Source organism: Salmo trutta, chromosome 14 (assembly GCF_901001165.1).
Source record: "Salmo trutta chromosome 14, fSalTru1.1, whole genome shotgun sequence".
Taxonomy (NCBI): domain Eukaryota; kingdom Metazoa; phylum Chordata; class Actinopteri; order Salmoniformes; family Salmonidae; genus Salmo; species Salmo trutta.
The window spans coordinates 6,802,892-6,824,138 of record NC_042970.1 but is presented as its reverse complement, the minus strand read 5'-3'; the positions used below and the strand labels follow the sequence as shown (position 1 = coordinate 6,824,138).

The following is a 21,247-nucleotide window of genomic DNA, read 5'->3' as shown; positions in this document are numbered from 1 at the left end:
GTTGTAGAGGGTGCAACAGGTCAGCACCTCAGGAGTAAATGTCAGTTGACTTTTCATAGCCGATCATTCAGAGTATCTCTACCGCTCTTGCTGTCTCTCCAGACCGATGTTGACAGGAGAAATGAAGCCAAACTTTAATCTATAGGCTAAACGCCAGTCATGTTTAACAAATATAATGTAGGTTGTATAATTAATATTAGCATTGAAAGGCTTGATTCTGTGGTACTCGAGGCACCTCTCATTGAGTAACTCAAGTTGAAGGCCGACTGGGATACTGCAGCCTGCCATTAGCAACTATATTAACCTTATAACGTCTTCTGTGTGGAGTATTAAAATAATCACTTCAAGGACATACATCTGGTTTATTAGAAGCAATACGTCTGGTTTATTAGAAGCAATTACTCCGCAATGCAGAGTGCCTGGATACAGCCCTTAGCCGTGGTATATTGGCCATATATCACAAACCCCCAAGGTGACTTATTGCTATTATAAACTGGTTACCAATGTAATTAAAGCAGTAAAAATAAATGCTTTGTCATACCAGTGATATACGGTCTGATATATCGCGGCTGTCTGCCAATCAGCATTCAGGGTTGGAACCACCCAGTTTATAATATGTGTTAAATCCTTTTGGCAGGGCCAATAAGAAGCATCCTTACACCATGGTGGAGAGTACCAGACTGGGGCGCGACACCTACAAGGAACAGTTTGTCTTCCTCTACAGGTACTGGCACAATGTGTTGTTAGACAACTTAATCAGATTTCACTTACATTGAGGCTTATCTAATTTAGGGGGGTTTACACAAAGATCTCAATTTTTCCACACACTATAATGAGGGATCCTGTTTTCTGCTAACAATGCCTGCAGTACCGCGGTCGGCCTTAACTTCCATGGCTTCAATGAGAGGAGGCAGACGTTTTGAGCAGTGAAACCTGATTTGAGCAGACTAATGTCCTGTTCACATGCTAGTTGGAACTCAGAATTTTCCGAGTTGCTAACTGGTTGAAATCGGCACGTGTATAGCTACAACCAGCACGTGAAAAAGGCCTAAGATTGAACTATTTGACAATCATTCCGTGCAACTGAAATTAGGTATTTCCCCATTTTCCAGAGGTAATCTCCTGTGGCAATTTACTCTACACATATTATTAATATAAAGCTTGAGTTGGTGAGTATAGTTCAGTACAGGAAAGTAGATTATAGTTCAGTACAGTAGAGTACAGTTCAGTACAGTAGAGTATGGTTCAGTACAGCAAAGTAGAGTATAGTTCAGTACAGCAGAGTATAGTTCAGTACAGTAGATTATAGTTCAATACAGTAGAGTATAGTTCAATACAGTAGAGTATAGTTCAATACAGTAGAGTATAGTTCAGTACAGGAAAGGAGAGTATAGTACAGTACAGTATAGTTCAGCAGAGCATAGTTTAGAATGGTAGAGTATAGTTCAGCACAGTAGAGTATAGTCCAGTACAGGAAAGGACAGTATAGTACAGTACAGTAGAGTATAGTTTAGAACGGTAGAGTATAGTTCAGCACCGTAGAGTATAGTTCAGCAGAGTATAGTTTAGAACGGTAGAGTATAGTTCATAGAGTATAGTTCAGTACAGGAAAGTAGAGTATAGTTCAGTACAGTAGAGTATAGTTCAGCAGAGTATAGTTTAGAATGGTAAAGTATAGTTCATAGAGTATAGTTCAGTACAGTAGAGTATAGTTCAGCACAGCAGAGTATAGTTGAGCAGAGTATAGTTTAGAATGGTAAAGTATAGTTCATAGAGTATAGTTCAGTAGAGTATAGCCCGGTACAGTAGAGTATAGTTCGGTACAGGAAAGTAGAGTATAGTTCAATACAGTAGAGTATAGTTCAGCAGAGTATAGGCTAGAATGGTAGAGTATAGTTCATAGAGTATAGTTCAGTACAGTAGAGTATAGTTCAATACAGTAGAGTATAGCCCGGTACAGTAGAGTATAGTTCAGCGCAGGAAAGTAGAGTACAGTTCAATACAGTAGAGTATAGTTCAGTACAGTAGAGTATAGTTCAGTACAGGAACGTAGAGTATAGTTCAATACAGTAGAGTATAGTTCAGTACAGGAACGTAGAGTATAGTTCAGTACAGTAGAGTATAGTTCAGCAGAGTATAGGCTAGAATGGTAGAGTATAGTTCATAGAGTATAGTTCAGTACAGTAGAGTATAGCTCAGTACAGTAGAGTATAGTCCGGTATAGTAAAGTAGAGTATAGTTCAGTACAGTAGAGTATAGTTCAGTACAGGAAAGCAGAGTATAGTTCAGTACAGTAGAGTATAGTCCAGTACAGTAGAGTATTGTTCGGTACTGAGTAAAGTTCAGCACAGTAGAGTATTGTCCAGTACTGAGTATAGTTCAGTACAGTATTGCTCAGTACTGAGTATTGTTTGGTAGAATAGAGTATTGTTCAGTAGAGTATAGTTCGGTGGAGTATAGTTCAGTACAGTAGAGTATAGTTCAGTACAGGAAAATAGAGTTTAGTTACGTACTGTATAGTTCAGTAAAGTACTCAACTGAACTATACTGTACAGAACTATACTCTGCTATACAGAACTATACTCTACTTTCCTGTACTGAACTATACTCTACTGAACAATATTCTACTGTACATAATTATAATCTGCTGTACAGAACTATACTCTGCTGTAGGCTACTGTACTGCACTGAACCACATACTCTATTGTACTGAACCATACTGTACTGTACTGAACCATACTGTACTGTACTGTACTGAACCATACTGTACTGTACTGAACCATACTGTACTGAACCATACTCCACTTTACTGTACTGAACCATACTGTACTGTACTCTACTCACCCATACTCTACTCTACTGAACCATACTGTACTGTACTGTACTGAACCATACTGTACTGTACTGAACCATACAGTACTGTACTGAACCATACTCTACTCTACTGAACCATACTGTACTGTACTCTACTGAACCATACTCCACTTTACTGTACTGAACCATACTGTACTGTACTCTACTCACCCATACTCTACTCTACTGAACCATACTGTACTGTACTGTACTGAACCATACTGTACTGTACTGAACCATACTGTACTGTACTGAACCATACTGTACTGTACTGAACCATACTGTACTGTACTCTACTCACCCATACTCTACTCTACTGAACCATACTCTACTGTATTGTACTGAACTGTACTGTACTGAACCATACAGTACTGTACTGAACCATACTCTACTGTACTGTACTGAACCATAACTCTACTGTATTGTACTGAACCATACTCTACTGTACTGAACAATACTGTACTGAACCGTACTGTACTGAACCATACTGTACTGTACTGTACCATACTGTACTGAACCATACTCTACTCTACTGTACTGAACCACACTCTACTCTACTGTACTGTACTATACTGTACTACTGTACTGTACTGAACCATACTCTACTGTACTGAACCATACTGTACTGTACTGAACCACACTCTACTCTACTGTACTATACTATACTGTACTACTGTACTGTACTGAACCATACTCTACTGTACTGAACCATACTGTACTGTACTGAACCATACTCTACTCTAGTTTACTGTACTTGAGTTTCTTATAATTCACTGGGTCTTTGTTCTTACAATAAATGTTTTGTATTAATTACCAGCCTTGCTGATATTTAATTGGGTCGAGGTGTACAGAACGTAAATGCAGCTGTCTGGTATCTAACTTATTTCTGAGGGTTTTTAGTTGCAGGAAAGTTAATTTTCCTTTTTTAACTCTTCCTTTTTTAACTCTAACTTGCAGGTGCATGTTTTGGGATCCCGAGTGGTGCAGCGGTCTAAGGCACTGCATCTCAGTGCTTGAGGCGTCACTACAGACACCCTGGTTTGAAACCAGGCTGTATCACAACCGGCCGTGATTGGGAGTCACACAGGGTGGCGCACAATTGGCCCAGGATTGTCTGAGTTTGGCCAGTGTAGGCTGTCATTGTAAATAAGAATTTGTTCTTTTAACTGACTTTCCTGGTTAAATAAAGTAATCTCCTGTTATAAGTGTTTTAAGAATTACAGCCCTAACCTGCAACTGTACATTAAGCTCTGACTGTTGGTTGCATTTGACCCAAGTAGGCTGGCTATTCAACTTGTTTCAGTTTAGGTATTGACTTCTTTTCTATGGAATCCTTGCTTGTTTGATCATCTAGTAGTTCATGATAGTTTTACATGAATGTTGATTATTATTTTTATCCAGCAGCAGCCATGAAGGTTTCATCTTTCAATGTCCAGAAATTTGTGAAGGGCAAGATTTCAGACCCATAGAGCCTTGCTATGGTATAGTATGATTGTATACCTGATCTTTAATTTATTTTTATTTGTAATTTCGCCTTTATTTAACAAGGTAGGCCAGTTGAGAACAAGTTCTAATTTACAACTACAACCTGGTCAAGATAAAGCAAAGCAGTGCGACAAAAACAACAACAGTTACACATAAACAAATCATAAAAATCTTATAATCTCCTTTAAGAAAAATTAGGCAAAAAAAAAAGTTTCTGAAGGATTTCAATTAGTCAAGTGATTTCTCTCTAGGTGGGTAATTTCATAGTAGTGATTTGAATGGTCGTATCAGAGTGCAGTAGCCGCATGTTTTTCCAGACCATGAGACACTATAAATATATAAATAAGGCCCCCTGTCAGGTCAGGAAAACTCCTGGCCCTGCATGATAATAATGATTAATTTACAAGTGTGTCATTATGATCTTGTGTTCTTGTCCAAATAGGTCCAATAAGAAGCAACACTACACTCTGAAAATCAGCACTCGTCTGGGAAGACAGATACAAGGAGCAGTGTATGTTTCTGTACAGGTACAATTCAAACCCATGGTCAACCTTACCCTCATGAACCTCTATCTGATGTCATACATATTTTACATTGTGATCTGATTCAATGCTATTAAATGTGTTGCATTGTTTGTTCTAAAAAGGGATGATTGGGTGGACTTGGTCGGCGCCTGGTAACGAGTACAACCAGGCTGAAGATGTGGATGCCTTCGCCAGGGATCCGTACATTCTCCTCTTTAAATGTCTCAACGCTGGTAACGGGCACAGGAGCACTGGAATTTAGCATGATCCATCCATATTCCATTTGATTTAGCAAATCATATTAAAGTGAATGGTAAACAGACAGACAGGTGGAGATTAAAGCAGAGAATAAAATTCCATCCATAAACAGATGTAATAATGACTTCTCATCTCTTCCTGGGTTTCTCAGCGCTAGAGGACTTGGTACTGAACCCAGTACACACCAAGCCTGAGGACTCAAGAGAAGGAGCTGGATGAGCTTGATGTCTTCCTGGAAATTTTAAATAAATGGAAGACGGATGTAAGTTCTGAGATAAACCATTGACAGAACTGGTTTAGAAAGTGGACCTACATAGGAGCCTTTGACCAGTAAAATACAAAACCAGCCACATCTTGATTTCAAGATAACTCTATATGTGAGAATAACATTGATTTATGAACAAACTGCTCTCATAAACACTATCCTCATTCTGGATGACAAGTAAATACATTTGTTGTGTAATGTTTCTCTTGTACCAGAACTTTATGATCCTAGGTGACTTTAACGCAGACAGGTCCTACGTTTCTAACAAGGACATGGAAACATCTGCAGTGACACATGTCCACTGGCTGATTAAAGATGACTGATACCACAGCAAACACAGGCAACGAGATCACTTGACAGGTGGCTCACTGATTTATGAACATGTCTTAAAATGGACAATCACCTATGGAGATACCGGGCATATTTTTTTGGGTTATTGTTAAAATGTCTTAAGGTATTATAAAACACATTTACTTGTGTAATATGACTGCTGACTTGTTCTGATCCACAGATTACATGCTTTACACCATCGTGCCAAACGATTCTACTTTCAGAAGGTATATGTGCTTTCTAAAGAAGATGGAAGTATGCACGTTAGATAATACAAGCCAAGTTTAATCCTGGTAGATGGCTTGATTAACAATATTATAAACTATATGATATTAAACACTTTAGTAGCCTACATTTACAATCTGTCTACACTAGAAATACATGTAAAAGGTGAACCCTCTGGCTTACGGTCTCCACATCTACCATGTTTTATCCGGCCCCTGAAGGTGAGTGAACATTACCCTGTTGAGGTACAGCTGAAAGGACTGACACCAACTAAATACAGTAAGCAGCATCATAGCGCTTTATTTTGAATCTCCCAAACTTTCCTCTTATGGAAAAAAAAGTCAAAACTGGGTAAACAAGCAACATCTTCTACACACATCACTCCACATACATTAAAATCCGGTGTCGAAATATGAACAATAAAATGAATTGTAGATAAAACTAATTTTCTGTAACTGGGAAACAGAACCCTCTACAGGGACAAAATTGGACTGTATGAAGAGAATTTAGGGAACTGAAGAGAACCTCAATGAGAGAAGCTGAATTTACAGATACAGGTGCTGAAGCTGCAGGTGTCCAAGCTTGGAAGAAGTGAAACTGTTTACATTTCACCATAATACTAGCCAGTTGTGCTGCACATCATCTTGGTATGTGTAGTGTAGCTACTGAGCTAATGCTGATGTGTTTCCTGACCGTATCTCAAAGATTACAGAGGAGTGTAAATACAGCAGTAGCGTAAATACAGCAGTAGTTACAAGACTTTATTAGTTCAGAACTTTTTCCTTTACAAGAACACATTGGAAATTATTTTTTAAAAAGGGTCTTTGCATGTATTTTACAATGGACCCAAACAAGAAAAACAAATATGGGGGTTGGATTTGCCAGGGGCCTGCGATTCAGCAAATGAGTACATGATCTTCTAATACCAAATCACTTCTTTCCAGACTTCTTGATTCCTCCACCAGCTGAAAGAAAATGGAGAAGTTGAGAAAACCCATCTGAAATATGTTTAACTTTTTCTAGAAAACTCATGTAGTGAGGCACTAATGTATAGACTCAAAGACATCTGTAGCAAGCAGAGTACATTGAATGTCAGGCAAGAATAGCCAAAAAGCTAACACTGCCACCTGGTGTTATGAGAATCAATAGACCTATTCTCCTCCGTGCTACATCGTTATCCTCTGCAGTATAAAAACAGTTCAACATGGGCAAATAATACTCTATATATCTGGAGTCAGTGAATAGGTGGTTGGGTAGATTTGGAGGCAAATTGAAAGTCCACCCTTTAATTTATTTTGGGGATTGTTCAGTTTCATCAGAAAATGCTAGGAATCCTGATTAGATTCTTATTGTCAACAAAAACACTTACTCAAAGGTCCTTTTCCTGCTGCTTTCGTCTTCAATGCCTCCAAGGCTTTCTGGTCTTCTTTCTGCTTCTGTTTGAAGGCCATTTCATCCTGGATTTGACAAAGCAAATCTGGTCAGGATTACAATGGAAATGCACTACTCCATATTTTAATGTATTCGAATTTTCAAAGATCCTGAGCGTTCCCTCGGAATGATAAAGGCAACACACACACAACATTGTGCCAACAACACAATGACTTACATCATCCATCTCCTTTGTCGCTTTCTTGGCAGCTTTTAAAGGCTTCTTCTTACCACCTGTAAGACAAGAACATCTCATTGAATTAATATGAATCAATACCGCATATGAGCATCACACAAAGCCCAGAAGGTAGCATGCTACGTAACTAGCTAAACTTGATTAAGACATGTGGGAGAAATGTACACATTACCCAGCTAGCTATCCATCTAGCATAACTGTGATGCATGTATTAGCAAGCAGATGTAAGAGCAATCAACAATATATAAACATCTATGGTACATACGAATGCCATCTCTGTAAATAGATTGAACGTTCAAGCCTAAGTAGCATGGCCATGTCTTTGCTTTGGCATGGCTTGCCAGGCGCAAGCTATTCCAGCTACATTGCAATGCAATGCACGAGTTGCTAGTTAGCTAGTCTTTACAGTCGTAGTCGAAACTTTTCTTCTTCTATCTAGTAGCGGCAACATTAAGTTTCACCTGAAAATAAATATCGAACTTTAGGTCAAAAATGTAAATGTGTATCTCACCTTCTCTTCCGGACATATTTCAAACTTTTCAATAAAATCTCAATAAAACAACTGAGCTAGCGTCTTAGCAGTTGCTTACTAATCCGCGCTGTTAGGACCTTACTTCCGCTTTAAACCGGACGTAGGATGTTTGTGATGCGCCTGATCATAAAAGCACCTTTCACTTTCTGTAGCCAGCTGATAATTTGCCGAACAATCAACACTTAAAGACAACCGGTACGTGATTCTACTTTTTTTTTTAGGTAAAAAGAAAAATCAGAGAGATTAATAGCTACGAGTAGAACATGATGTTAATTTAGGTTTGGGTTGCTTTAATTAAAGCAAGTTTTCAAACTGTCAGCTAGCTAGGTAGCTGTACTCGCTAGCCCGTTCTCCATGGTAAATGATTGGGGGTCTCAGCCACTGCATCATGGATAACATCCAAAATGGCCATAGATTTTCAATGAATTGCATAAACATCAGCATTGTAGAGGTCAAATGAGCAGTGCTAAAAAATATTGATGAAAATTCATTGATACATCAAATCTCAACAGCCCACCCATATACTGCACTTTGATACAGGGTTTGACTGTACGGTTTTACAGGTGGCAGCTCCAATGTCTTCTGCTGTAGTGTCATAGTGAATATAACCGTCTGGCTTCTCAATGAGGTACAGAGGGAAACCGCTCATACCATGGTGCCATGGAACATCATGTCTCTACCGTTTCCACATCCCTTGGACGGTCAGAGGGACTGTGTATTCCAGCAGGAGCTACAGCACACAACAACAGAAACCACCACAGTCAAAAGATGACCGAGTAGACAAACCTGCTGTGCCTATTCGGGAGCATGCCATAGCAACAATACAGAATCTGACTGACTTGGGGAAGCAGTGGGGACAGAAGTCTATGAGCACTGCCTCAAACACAGTTAACTACTGGTGGGAGAGGTACGAGGAGTTTGTCGGCCTGAATGAAGTCAGATATGCCCAGTCTAAAGTTACAGAGGTAAGACAATATGCAAGCCAGGTGTATTGAACTGGAGGTTTTGATGCATTTTTTACTGTATCTATCTTGTATCTATCTTACTATCTCTTCACTGAGTTTTCCATGACCTGGCCAGGAGAAAACCCTAGTTTGTCCTGGGACCCAGAGTTTGGCATGTTTTTCTTTAGGCAGAAAAGGCCTTCATGGTGGCCAGAGGGATGGTGCGTGAGGCTCATGGCAGCCTGGAGGCCCTACAGGTCCGGCTGAAGGAGGTGAGAGATCGACTGGATCGGGTCTCACGAGAGGAGGTCCATTACCTGGAGCTGGCCACGTTGGAGCACAAGTTGCTGCAGGTAACAACTGTCAACACAGAATAAAATGGAACATACACACATCTGTAGTGTTGCACTCTATTTAAAGAAGCAAACATTCTCACAATGTCTTGACCATAGGAGGAACGTCGCATGCGAACAGCCTACGAAAACGCAGAGGGGGCTGAAAGGGAGAAGTTTGCCTTATTCTCAGCGGGTGTACGTGAGAGCCACGAGAAAGAACGGACGCGGACGGAGCGCACCAAGAACTGGTCCGTGATAGGCTCTGTACTCGGTGCCTTCATAGGGGTCATGGGTTCTACCTATGTCAACAGGGTACGCCTACAGGAGCTAAAGACTTTACTACTAGAGGCCCAGAAAGGACCAGTCAACCTACAGGAGGCTATCAAAGTCCAGGCCAGTATACATAAGACTCAACAAGAGGAGCTGAGAGGCCTTATTGACACCCTGAGGGCGACACTACAGCATAGAGCAGCTCAGGCTGAGAAAGATGTGAAGAAGCCATTGGCAGGTCTTGTTCCGGTTCCAGAACCCATCGTGGTTCCACCTCCACCCCAACCCTCTCCAAGTGCCTCTGAGACAGTTCTAAAAGAGATATTGCTCTATAGCCAGAAGGCACAGGTTCTTATAGAAGGAGTCCAGCCCCAGCTTGGGCAGCTAGACCAGGGTGTTGGGAAGGTTGAATCGGAACTCAAGGACGTGAAGAATTTAATTGAGACGTATCATAGTGAAGAGAAGCCACCTGTAGTGATAAGTCAACAAGATTCACAGATGTTTGTATGTGAAACAGAGAGTGTTATGCAAGGACTTGAGCAGACGGAGAAAAGGCTTGAGGCTCAGATAAACCAGACTACCATGTACAACACTGTTCTGGCTTATGTTACGCTTGCTGTCACTGTACCTGCACTGTATATTCTCTTTAGAGGTGTTTGACTAATGTTATGTACTGTAAAAGAGTGTTATTAATCTAACCAGGTCCATCTTGATTTACAATGAAATAATTACAAGTTAATATTGTGATTTGCTGTTCATGTCTTTTATACAGGGAAAATGAACCATGCACTGATGTGAAATCAATGACTGTATGAGAGTACTATAATTATGTTTAAATGTAATACATGATCAAATATTTTGAATTACACTACTCAATCTATTAAAATGTAATATGTCAAATATTTTATGTTTTGAATGTAGATTTGTTCTATAAATTAATCTGAAATAAATTGTCACTCCTAGAAAAAAGGAACATAAAACGTGTATTTCACACAAAAACATGGTCAAGTGTTACAGCGTTGCCCAATTTATTTATCAGTTGGTCCTATGACGGAAGTTATACAAGCGGAAACCCCGACCACCCGGCTTGCTGAGCGAACCAAAACGAGTGCACCTACATTCTTTTTCTCTCCATAGGACTGACCAATCACAGAACCATCAGCTAGCGCCGACCAATCATAACACTGAGTTTGGTTTTCAACGTTACATATTCATAAGATTTCGCGCGCTTTCCATACCACGTGAAGATTTCGCGCGAAAAGTCAGTGGTCAGAAAAAAGACATTTGAGTGAAAGCAGCGGAGACAAGCGAGCGATACACAATGGCGGTGAGTGATTATTATAGAAAATAGATTTTTTTATTACTATTAGCATGCTGTTTATTAGTTCACAGGTGGCTGTTTATCTCCTGTGATTGGTTAGCTAGCCTTGCTCGTGTTCTCTTTTGGCTTTTTAGTAAAAAACAAGAGAGGAAGACGCATGTCAGGAAGCAGATTAGCTAGCTAGGTTGTGTTGCCCACGAATCTTAACTAGCTATGCCAGTTTAACAAGGCAAGTCAGTTAATAAAAACAAATTCTTACAATGACGGCCTCACCCGGCTGACGCTGAGCCGATTGTGCGTCGCCCTATGGGACTCCCGATCACGGCCGGTTGCGATACAACCCGGGATCAAACCAGGGTCTGTAGTTACGCCTCTAGTACTAGAGATGGCAGTGCCTTAGACCGCGCATAACTAGATGTAAAGTTAACTAACACTTAGTTATAGATCAACGTGATAGAAAGTACATGTAATAATAGTTTATACGTTTTTATTGGCCATGTTAAAGTTATACACAACGTTGAATGTAGAATTGTATTGTGCGCTAGCTATAACGTTAGCTAGTTTGATTGCCAGGTTGTCAGCCATCAGTCGGCGAAACGAGCACTACATTGTCACCATCATAGTTAGCTAACTAACTAGAGATACCCTGGTAACTAACTTGAAAAGTAAATGTTTCATTTTATATAGCTCATGCTCGCTCACTAATTTAACGTTAGTTCTTTTGTTTACCACGTTACAGTACTTTCTGCGAGTTCAACATATTTAGGGAATCCGCAGTGGAACATCTTGTTACAATAACATTGTTATGCTAGAAGTCATCACGTAAATAACTAGCCAAGTTTAGCTAATCGATTTTTAATTAACAAGGGTCTGTGTATTCTCCTCTTTGTCAGGATTCATCTGAGTCATATCACATGGTGACCAGCCCCAGCCATGGTTCCAGACGGGGAGACCTGACCTCCAGCCCGGGGAGAGACCTGCCTCCCTTCGAGGACGAGTCAGAGGGGCTCCTGGGTGATGGTCCTCTGCCTGGGGAGGAGGAGGAGGGAGATGGGGAGGAACTGATCGGAGATGCGATGGAGAGGTGAGCAAGGGGAGGTGTTAAACTAGCTAGGTTAAAGTCTTACTGTGTGTTCATCTTCCTTGTGCTGCTGTGCAATAAAAAAATAAGTATTCAATACCTTTTTAGGGATTCAATCATGGACACTCTTACTGACAGTTGTGGCTGCTTTACATGATGTATTATTGTCTCTAACGTCTTGCCCTTTGTGCTGTTGGTTGTGCCCAATAATGTTTTGTACCATGTTTTGTGCTGCTACCATGTTGTGTTGCTACGATGCTGTGTTGTCATGTGTTGCTGCCTTGCTATGTTGTCTCATCGTGATTTGTGTTTTGTCATATATATATATATATAATTTAATTTTTTTAATCCCAGCCTCTGTTCCCGCTTGAGGCCTTTTAATAGGCCGTCATTGTAAATAAGAATTTGTTCTTAACCGACTTGCCTTGTTAAATAAAATACATTCATTCAAAGTGGAATTGATCCTTGTCGTTTACCTCATCCTGACTTAAGACGTAGTTCTTTACATAGTGTTCTGGTTGCTTTTATATTATCAAAGCATTTTCGTGTTCACCACACTGATGCCATCTCCTCTCCCCCCCATACAGGGACTACCGAGCCATCCCTGAGCTGGACAGGTATGAGGAAGAGGGTCTGGATCTTGATGAGGAGCTGTCGGAGCTGTCTCCTGGAGCCAGGGCTGCTGCTGAGGACGCCATGAGGAGGAGAGACAGGGAGCAGGGAGGCAGGCTGAGGAGAGGTCTACTGTATGGTGAGGATGTTATATATTATATACATGAGATTCAGGGACAAGGAGGGTAGGCTGAGGAAATTAGGATGTGTGTGTATATAGATGTATAGATATATCTATCTATCTATCTATATCTCTCTTGAGGGGGCAAACTCACTAGAGGACTGTCCTATGGTGTATATATTCCATAATCTCTGGTCATGGTAAAGGCCTAGAGAGCCGAATATACTGTAGGCCCTTTAAGACCTGTAAGTTTGGCCCGTAGCCTTTTGTCTTTGAAAATACTGCATTAGGCCTATATACTATATCGTAATCTTAAGCCTTTGTGGAATGTATGAAGTAACTCCAAACTTTGCTGCATCAACGACTTCCACTAATCGTTCACCTTTTCTTCCCAAACCTTTCTGTTCATCGTAACAGTGAGGATGAGAATTATCATCAATGAACTCCTCCTCCTACTAATTAATTTCTACTCAATTTTCTTCCTCCAAACAGACAGTGAGGATGAGGATGAGCGCCCGGCCCGGAGGCGTCGCCTGGCTGAGCGGGCTGCAGATGGGTCTGGGGCGGAGGGAGAGGATGATGAGATGATTGAGAGCATTGAGAACCTGGAGGACATGAAGGTAAGAATAAAACCTTTTTTTTTTTTTTTTAAATCTGTTTTTAGTTTTTCAGACTTTAAAAAAAAAAATGTCTTTCTTTATTTCCCTGTGATTGGTTGGTTGTAGGGTCACTCAGTCAGGGAGTGGGTGGTCATGGCCGCTCCTCGTCTGGAGATATACCACCGCTTTAAGAACTTCCTGCGCACCCACGTGGATGAGAACGGCCACAACGTGTTCAAGGAGAAGATCACCGACATGTGTAAAGGTATTCAATAAAAGTACTAGATTCATCTGTCTGAAACTTCTCACAGAGAACAAGGACAAACTGGTGAGCTATCAGGACGGAGCAGCCAGGGAGCTGGCCTACTTCCTGCCTGAGGCACCTACTGAAATGCTGAAAAAAAATACATTCTAAAAAAAAAAAAAATGTATGTAAATAACCAATGATGATGTATTTAAAACTTCCAGAGAACAAGGAGAGTCTGGTGGTGAACTACGAGGACCTAGCAGCCAGGGAGCATGTCCTAGCCTACTTCCTGCCAGAGGCGCCTACTGAGATGCTGAAGATATTTGACGAGGCAGCCAAGGAGGTAATCCTGGCCATGTACCCCAAATACGACCGCATCGCTCACGAGATCCACGTCAGGATCTGCAACCTGCCCCTCGTCGAAGAGCTGAGATCCCTCAGGTAAATACTGATAGGAAATGATCACGTGTCTTCCGTGATTTTAAAAGTAGACTCAATGATACAAAGTAGGCATTAGTAGATGGGGGGGGGGGGGGGGCAACTTTTTCAACAACAAAGACGGAGGCTAATCTCATCTACAGTTGTTACAGAGCTATTATTTAACCCTGCTGGTCATCTATGAAAGTTCGATCATTCTTGAATGGCCATGTACTCTTATAATCTCCACCCGGCACAGCCAGAAGAGGACTGGCCACCCCTCATAGCCTGGTTCCTCTCTAGGTTTCTTCCTAGGTTTTGGCCTTTCTAGGGTGTTTTTCCTAGCCACCGTGCTTCTCCATCTGCATTACTTGCTGTTTGGGGTTTTAGGCTGGGTTTCTGTACAAGCACTTTGTGACATCAGCTGATGTAAAAAAGGGCTTTATAAATGTGATTTGAGGTAGAACGTTAGAGGGGGGGTACTCACAAATGCAGCCTCTTGCATCACTCCCTCTATAGGACTAATAGGATTGATTTGCCTCTTTCCAAAACATGATCCTTTGTTTTTCCCTCTTGTCCTCTCTAGACAACTCCACCTGAACCAGTTGATCCGTACCAGTGGAGTGGTGACCTGCTGTACAGGTGTTCTACCTCAGCTGGGCATGGTCAAGTACAACTGTAACAAGTGTAACTTTATCCTGGGGCCCTTCTTCCAGTCCCAGAACCAGGAAGTGAAGCCAGGGTCTTGCCCTGAGTGCCAGTCCTTCGGCCCTTTTGACATCAATATGGAGTTGGTGAGTCCAGTCGACCAAATAGATATGCTCTAAGGTAGTGGACCAATAGCAATACAGAATCTAGGTGAGTGAACCAATAGAGAATCTAATGAGATTAGAACGAGGAAGTGAAGCCGAGTGCCAGTCGACCAATCAGGCTCTTGAGACACGTATGACCCTGGTGACTTGATTTCCATCATTTAATAAACACAGGAAGGAAAAGTGGAATAATAACCCTTTTTTTATTTTTTATTTTTTATTTTTTCTTCCAGACTGTGTACCAGAACTACCAGCGAATCACCATTCAGGAGAGCCCTGGGAAGATCGCCGCTGGCCGCCTCCCACGCTCCAAAGATGCCATCCTGTTGGCTGACCTGGTGGACCAATGCAAACCTGGAGACGAAATAGTGAGTGTGACTCCTAACAGAGCTGACTTTCTTTCTTTGTCGGGTTCAGTGACATTACCTGCTAGTGTACAGGGACCTGAGGACTCCATTATAACATATGGTTTCATAGGTAGATGTACCATGTTGTTAGACCCCATTTTGAACATTCATGTGTCTGTTCATACTAGTAAAAATACCAAAGCAACTCTTCATATTTGGGGCAAAAGTTTTACAACTTTTTCATCTTTTTTTTAATAATATTTCCCCAAAAGTAACATTCTAACTTTTTTCCGTTCAGGAACTGACAGGCATCTACAACAACAACTATGACGGCTCTCTGAACATGGCCAACGGCTTCCCAGTGTTCGCTACGGTCATCATGGCCAATCATATCGCTCGGAGAGACAACAAAGTGGCCGTGGCCGAGCTCACCGACGAGGACATCAAGGCCATCGTGGCGCTGTCTAAGGACGAGCGCATCGGGGAGAGGGTGAGTTAGGAGGACCCTGCTGAGAGAGAGAGATTTTTGTGTGTATGTGGACACCCCTTCAAATTTGTGGATTCGGCTATTTCAGCCGCACCCTGCTGGTGTGATGTGGTGAAACGTGATTCATCACTCCAGAGAACGTTTCCACTGCTCCAGAGTCCAATGGCGGTGAGCTTTACACAACTCCAGCCGACGCTTGGCATTGCGCATGGTGATCTTAGGCCATGGAAACCCATTTCATGAAGCTCCTAACGAACAGTTCATGTGCTGACGTAGCTTCCAGAGGCAGTTTGGAAGTTGGTAGTGAGTGTTGCAACCGAGGACAGACTACGCACTTCAGCACTCGGCAGTCCTGTTCTGTGAGCTTGTGTTGCCTACCACTACGTGGCTGAGCCGTTGTTGCTCCTTGACTTTTTCACAGCTCTAGCAGGACAGAAATTTGACTAACTGACTTGTTGGAAAGGTGGCATACTATGACGGTGCCACGTTGAAAGTCACTGAATTCTTCAGTAAGTCTATTCTACTGCTTGTCTATGGAGATTGCATGGCTGTGTGCTCTATTTCATAAACCGGTCAGCAACGGTTGTGGCTGAAATAGGCAAATCCACTAATTTGAAGGGGTGTCCACATACTTTAGTGTGTGTGTGTGTGTGTGTGTGTGACAGAGTACGCAATTTTCGGTGACCACTTTTGACTTGTGGGTGCTACTTTCAGAACTATTGGCTAGAAGGTAAACTGAAGTACTGGCGAAGCTCTTTGTCTTGCAGCTCAATGTGTAAAGTAAATGTTGCTTGTCAATACCCGTAGCTAGAAGGGCTTTTAGGAACTCCTATCTGGTCGTGTTGTCGTTCCTCGTATCATTAATATACCCTGGTCTGTCTCCTGTCTATCTGCAGATCTTTGCCAGCATCGGCCCCTCCATCTACGGCCACGAGGACATCAAGAGAGGCCTGGCTCTGGCTCTGTTTGGTGGAGAGCCTAAGAATCCAGGTTTGTGGACAATAGAAAAGGCTATTCCTACATACTAATTCTATACCCTTTTCCCTGAAGTGTGCACCACTCCTATGCTTTAAAACAAACAAAATAGATCCCTGTGGGGGAAGTGCACAAGTGTACACTTCAGGGGAAAGGAACGGAGGATTTGGGAGCCGAGTTTTGATTACACAACCTGACTAAGAAATATAACACAACGTTATTTAAAACCATCCACTGACTGGTCCATGCTCTCTTCTAAGGTGGGAAGCACAAGGTACGTGGGGACCTTAACGTGCTCCTGTGCGGTGACCCCGGTACGGCCAAGTCTCAGTTCTTAAAGTACGTGGAGAAGGTGGCCAGCAGAGCGGTGTTCACCACCGGCCAGGGAGCCTCGGCTGTGGGCCTGACAGCCTACGTGCAGAGACACCCGGTCACCAGGGAGTGGACTCTGGAGGCTGGAGCCCTGGTGTTGGCGGACAGAGGAGTCTGTCTCATTGATGAGTTTGATAAGGTGAGGTGGGGGATTATTTTTATACCCATCTGCTGACGCCTTAGTAACCGTTTGTTTTTTCGTGGGGGGTAGATTGTGATATTCACATTTCTCATGAGTAAGGCCTGGGGTCTCTTCTGGCCGGGGGGGGGGGGTCTCTTCTGATCAGTAACTTCTAATTGGGGCCATGAGATTTCCCTGAACATGTGACCTGACCAGGTAAAACTCTTGGCCCCACTGTTGTGGGAAACAGTATGGGGCTTAAAACAGTTCACTCCTGTCCAGATGAACGATGCAGACAGGACCAGTATCCACGAGGCCATGGAACAACAGAGCATCTCCATCTCCAAGGCTGGCATCGTCACCTCGCTCCAGGCACGCTGTACTGTCATCGCTGCTGCCAACCCTATCGGTGGTCGCTACGACCCGTCTCTGACCTTCTCTGAGAACGTGGATCTGACCGAGCCTATCGTGTCTCGTTTTGACGTCCTGTGTGTGGTCAGAGATACTGTGGACCCAGTGCAGGTAAAGATGCCTATCAACTAGCTTCCGAATGCTAACTTCCTTCATACATTTTTCAGATTTTGTAATATTGGTACAAACTGGATTGTAATATGACTACTGTTGCTTAATTGATACTCTACAAAAACCCTGAAAACTCGACATCTCTCATCAGACCTTAACCTCTCTCTTTTTACTACAACAGGATGAGATGCTGGCTCGTTTCGTGGTGGGCAGCCACATTAAGCATCACCCCAGCAACAAGGAAGCTGGGATGGCTGGCTTGGAGGAAGTGGTTCTGCCCAACACCACAGACGTACCTCCTATCCCCCAGGAGCTGCTGAGGAAATACATCATGTACTCCAAGGAAAGGGTCCGGCCCAAACTCAACCAGATGGACCAGGATAAGGTGGCTCACATCTACAGCGACCTGCGCAAAGAGTCCATGGTCAGTCTGTGACTAGTCTATTGCCTCAATTACAAAAGTCTTGCTAACTTGTTAGCTATTGGCTATTCAGAACAAACGTGTGAAGAAAAAAAAGAAGCTGGAAATCAAGGTTATCTGTGTGAATCAGGGTTTGAATCCTGTGTACCACAATCCTGTTAGCAATGTGAGTTTAGATCCCAGAGCCTAGAGAACCGGTTTAATGAGACTCGTGCGGCAGACCTGAAACAGCCGTAATGTGAATTGGAATGTCTTGACTTAATCTGAACCCTGGAATCAATAATAATCAATAGCTTTGTCTTCTCCCTGTCTGCTGTAAAGGGACAGCATCCTAGCTCATTATATTGGGACTGCTGTAGTATCAATAGTGAGTCACAGCTGCATATCTTCTCTAGGCGACTGATTTTTATTTGGTTCTGATCACATCCCTGTTTGTTTAACGTTGTGTGTGTGTGTAATTATATCCGTATTATTACAGAGTAGGCGACAGGCAGCATCCCCATCACATCGAGTGTATCCGCGTGGTTTATTATTAGTAATAGATCTATGTATTGCTCTCTAGGCGACAGGCAGCATCCCCATCACGGTGCGTCACATCGAGTCGATGATCCGCATGGCGGAGGCCCACGCCAGGATGCACCTCCGAGACTACGTAGTGGAGGATGACGTCAACATGGCCATCAGAGTCATGCTGGAGAGCTTCATCGACACGCAGAAGTTCAGCGTCATGAGGAGCATGAGGAAGGTAAGCACAGGAACGGACTCCTCCACCTTAGGGGCCTGGGTCCTCGACCTTAGGGTCCTGGGTCCTCGACCTTAGGGGCCTGGGTCCTCGACCTTAGGGGCCTGGGTCCTGGGTCCTCGACCTTAGGGGCCTGGGTCTTCGACCTTAGGGGCCTGGGTCTTCGACCTTAGGGGCCTGGGTCCTCGACCTTGGGGGCCTGGGTCCTCGACCTTGGGGGCCTGGGTCCTCGACCTTAGGGGCCTGGGTCCTGGGTCCTCGACCTTAGGGGCCTGGGTCCTCGACCTTAGGGGCCTGGGTCCTCGACCTTGGGGGCCTGGGTCCTCGACCTTGGGGGCCTGGGTCCTCGACTAAAGTTCACTTTCAATGGATATGAATTAGTGTCCGGGAAACTAGTCCTAGCAGGAGGCTTGCTAGTCACTTCCTCTAGTGACATCCTGAAACCAACCCCAGTCTGCTTCCTCCCCTGTTAACTGGTTTTCAGACAAGACAACTGGCTGCTGTTTTATTCTTCTCCCTCTTCCTCTTCTCTCTAGACGTTTGCCCGTTACCTGGCGTTCAGACGAGACAACAATGAGTTGCTGCTGTTCATCCTGAAGCAGCTGGTGTCGGAGCAGGTGGCGTATCAGAGGAACCGGTACGGAGCACAGCAGGACACCATCGAGATCCCAGAGAAAGACCTGCTGGACAAGGTAAATGAGCTGCTTGTCATGGTGTTGTCTTAACGAATGGTGTAAAATGTCTTCCTCGGTAATGTACTATACCAAGCTGCTAATCATGGTGCCATCTCAATAGTCTGATGGCTTCGTCTCCTCTCCCTCGTCTGTTGTCTAGCGAGATGCTAACCGTTGGCATAATGTCAACTTGATTCATCTCTGTATCTATTTCTATTCTTCCCCTTGGGGGGGAAAGAGAGAATATCTTGTTACATTTTGTTGTCAACACTGCTGTAGTTTCTGAATTGTTCTGTTTGTGTTCTCTCCTTCCCCAGGCCAGACAGATCAGCATCCACAACCTGTCAGCGTTCTATGACAGCGAGGCGTTCCGATCCAACAAGTTCTCTCACGACACGAAGAAGAAGTTGATCCTACAGCAGTTCTAAATCTGTTGCCGGGTAAAAAAAAAAAAGACTGTTCTAAATTCACCCTTTTCCATATGTAGTGTACTACTTTTGAATAGGGTCCATAGAGGTGTGATTTTTGAACACAGCCTGTCTGGATGTGTAAATAGTTGTAAATGTTTGTCACCCTGTTGTTGGCTAAAAGAAGAATCCTATTATGAACTAAATGGCCCAATTGTAATGTTACAATTTTGTATCTGTTAATGTGCAAGTTTTGTGAACCACTATACCTTTATTCCAAACTACTTTCTACTTTTACATCTTGGAACACAGCTTGTGTGTTTTTGTAACTGACTTTTTGACATTTAACTGTAAGCTGTATTAATGTTTTGAAAGTTATAATTTTTTTTTTTTAGATAATCTGATTTCAGGCTAGACTATCTTCCTGACACTGAAATATGGTGTAATATTATTTCCTTCTGGACCAATGACTTTCTGATGATCTTTCGGATTTCCTGTTCTGATGTGTGACTAGAGTTCTGGGATAATGTTTTGATAATAAATTACATTTTTGTAGAAGCATGTCATCACCCTGAAATGTACTGAAGACATGGTTTCCGAGTGGCGCAGTGGTCTAAGGCACTGCATCCCAGCGCTGGAGGCGTCACTACAGACGCCACTATCACTGTCTGTATCACAACCGGCCGTGGTCAGGAGTCTCATAGCGCGGCGGACAATTGGCCCAACATCGTCCGGGTCAGGGGAGGGTTTGGCCGGGGTAGGCCTTCATTGTAAAATAAGAATTTGTTCTTAACTGACTTGCCCTAGTTAAATTAAACAATAAATAAATGTAGATCCTTTGTTTAAACGGTGTCACCTGCCGCCACTGCAAGGCATCGACATCTGTAGGTGTAGTGGTGTGTTATCTCTAATGTTAAGGAAGTCTCACGTTTTTGCTCGTCTTGAGTTCGAATACGTCATGCTAAACCGCAGAGCATACTATTGACCAAGGGCCCGTTTCCGATTTAGGCAATTACACTTCTCAGTACTTGGTATTCTGTCTTTACCTTTTATGAAGGTGCGTAATGGGGTTTGCATTACGCACGCTGAATACATGTAATTCAACCGCTTGAAAACTCTCCCACTTGCTTACCAACAGATTTTCGCTTGGGTGTTTTCAATAGGGTTTTCAGTACATTTTATCTTACTGATGCAAATTTTGTTGACAGACTAAAATACATTGAGAGATTCAGAAAATAGGGATCAATTAAAGAAATATATCTAAATATATGCATTTTCATCTCTGTTTCAACACCAATTTGATAGATGTTAAAAAAAAAAA

General features: G+C 42.7%; 3 protein-coding genes and 1 pseudogene across 3 annotated transcripts; 3 read left to right on the top strand and 1 right to left on the bottom strand.

Moving 5' to 3' along the window:
• The first annotated feature begins 662 nt into the window (after positions 1-662).
• LOC115207177 (deoxyribonuclease gamma-like) lies at positions 663-6,096 on the top strand (annotated as a pseudogene).
• A 121-nt stretch (positions 6,097-6,217) lies between these two features.
• Positions 6,218-8,214, bottom strand: LOC115207292 (translation machinery-associated protein 7). Its single transcript, XM_029774276.1, has 4 exons — positions 8,079-8,214; positions 7,550-7,605; positions 7,310-7,397; positions 6,218-6,905 (listed from the first exon to the last, which is right to left on the bottom strand). Exons 1-4 carry the CDS (start codon positions 8,092-8,094, stop codon positions 6,871-6,873), a joined length of 195 nt encoding a protein of 64 aa, XP_029630136.1. The 5' UTR covers positions 8,095-8,214; the 3' UTR covers positions 6,218-6,870.
• Positions 8,215-8,216: 2 nt separating this feature from the next.
• Positions 8,217-10,649, top strand: LOC115207291 (coiled-coil domain-containing protein 51). Its single transcript, XM_029774274.1, has 4 exons — positions 8,217-8,294; positions 8,663-9,064; positions 9,232-9,396; positions 9,496-10,649. The coding sequence occupies exons 2-4, from the start codon at positions 8,723-8,725 to the stop codon at positions 10,306-10,308; spliced, it is 1,320 nt and encodes a 439-aa protein (XP_029630134.1). The 5' UTR covers positions 8,217-8,294; positions 8,663-8,722; the 3' UTR covers positions 10,309-10,649.
• A 214-nt stretch (positions 10,650-10,863) lies between these two features.
• Positions 10,864-20,487, top strand: LOC115207290 (DNA replication licensing factor mcm2). Its single transcript, XM_029774273.1, has 16 exons — positions 10,864-10,975; positions 11,863-12,053; positions 12,638-12,801; positions 13,276-13,403; positions 13,509-13,647; positions 13,851-14,070; positions 14,633-14,840; positions 15,092-15,226; positions 15,504-15,695; positions 16,589-16,682; positions 16,928-17,178; positions 17,443-17,682; positions 17,864-18,106; positions 18,666-18,848; positions 19,382-19,537; positions 19,837-20,487. The coding sequence occupies exons 1-16, from the start codon at positions 10,970-10,972 to the stop codon at positions 19,945-19,947; spliced, it is 2,661 nt and encodes an 886-aa protein (XP_029630133.1). The 5' UTR covers positions 10,864-10,969; the 3' UTR covers positions 19,948-20,487.
• The last annotated feature ends 760 nt before the right edge of the window (positions 20,488-21,247 follow it).

Bases quoted from the DNA above. Each gene is read 5' to 3' on its own strand.
- LOC115207290 (XM_029774273.1), top strand. The intron at 12,054-12,637 runs GTGAGCAAGGGG...CCCCCCATACAG, and splicing joins ATCGGAGATGCGATGGAGAG to GGACTACCGAGCCATCCCTG. The intron at 17,179-17,442 runs GTGAGGTGGGGG...ACTCCTGTCCAG, and splicing joins TCATTGATGAGTTTGATAAG to ATGAACGATGCAGACAGGAC.
- LOC115207292 (XM_029774276.1), bottom strand. The intron at 7,398-7,549 runs GTAAGTCATTGT...TGTCAAATCCAG, and splicing joins CGACAAAGGAGATGGATGAT to GATGAAATGGCCTTCAAACA. The intron at 6,906-7,309 runs GTAAGTGTTTTT...ATTTTCTTTCAG, and splicing joins AGCAGGAAAAGGACCTTTGA to CTGGTGGAGGAATCAAGAAG.
- LOC115207291 (XM_029774274.1), top strand. From the start codon at position 8,723: ATGAGGTACAGAGGGAAACCGCTCATACCATGGTGCCATGGAACATCA. The intron at 9,065-9,231 runs GTAAGACAATAT...GTTTTTCTTTAG, and splicing joins CCCAGTCTAAAGTTACAGAG to GCAGAAAAGGCCTTCATGGT. The intron at 9,397-9,495 runs GTAACAACTGTC...TCTTGACCATAG, and splicing joins TGGAGCACAAGTTGCTGCAG to GAGGAACGTCGCATGCGAAC.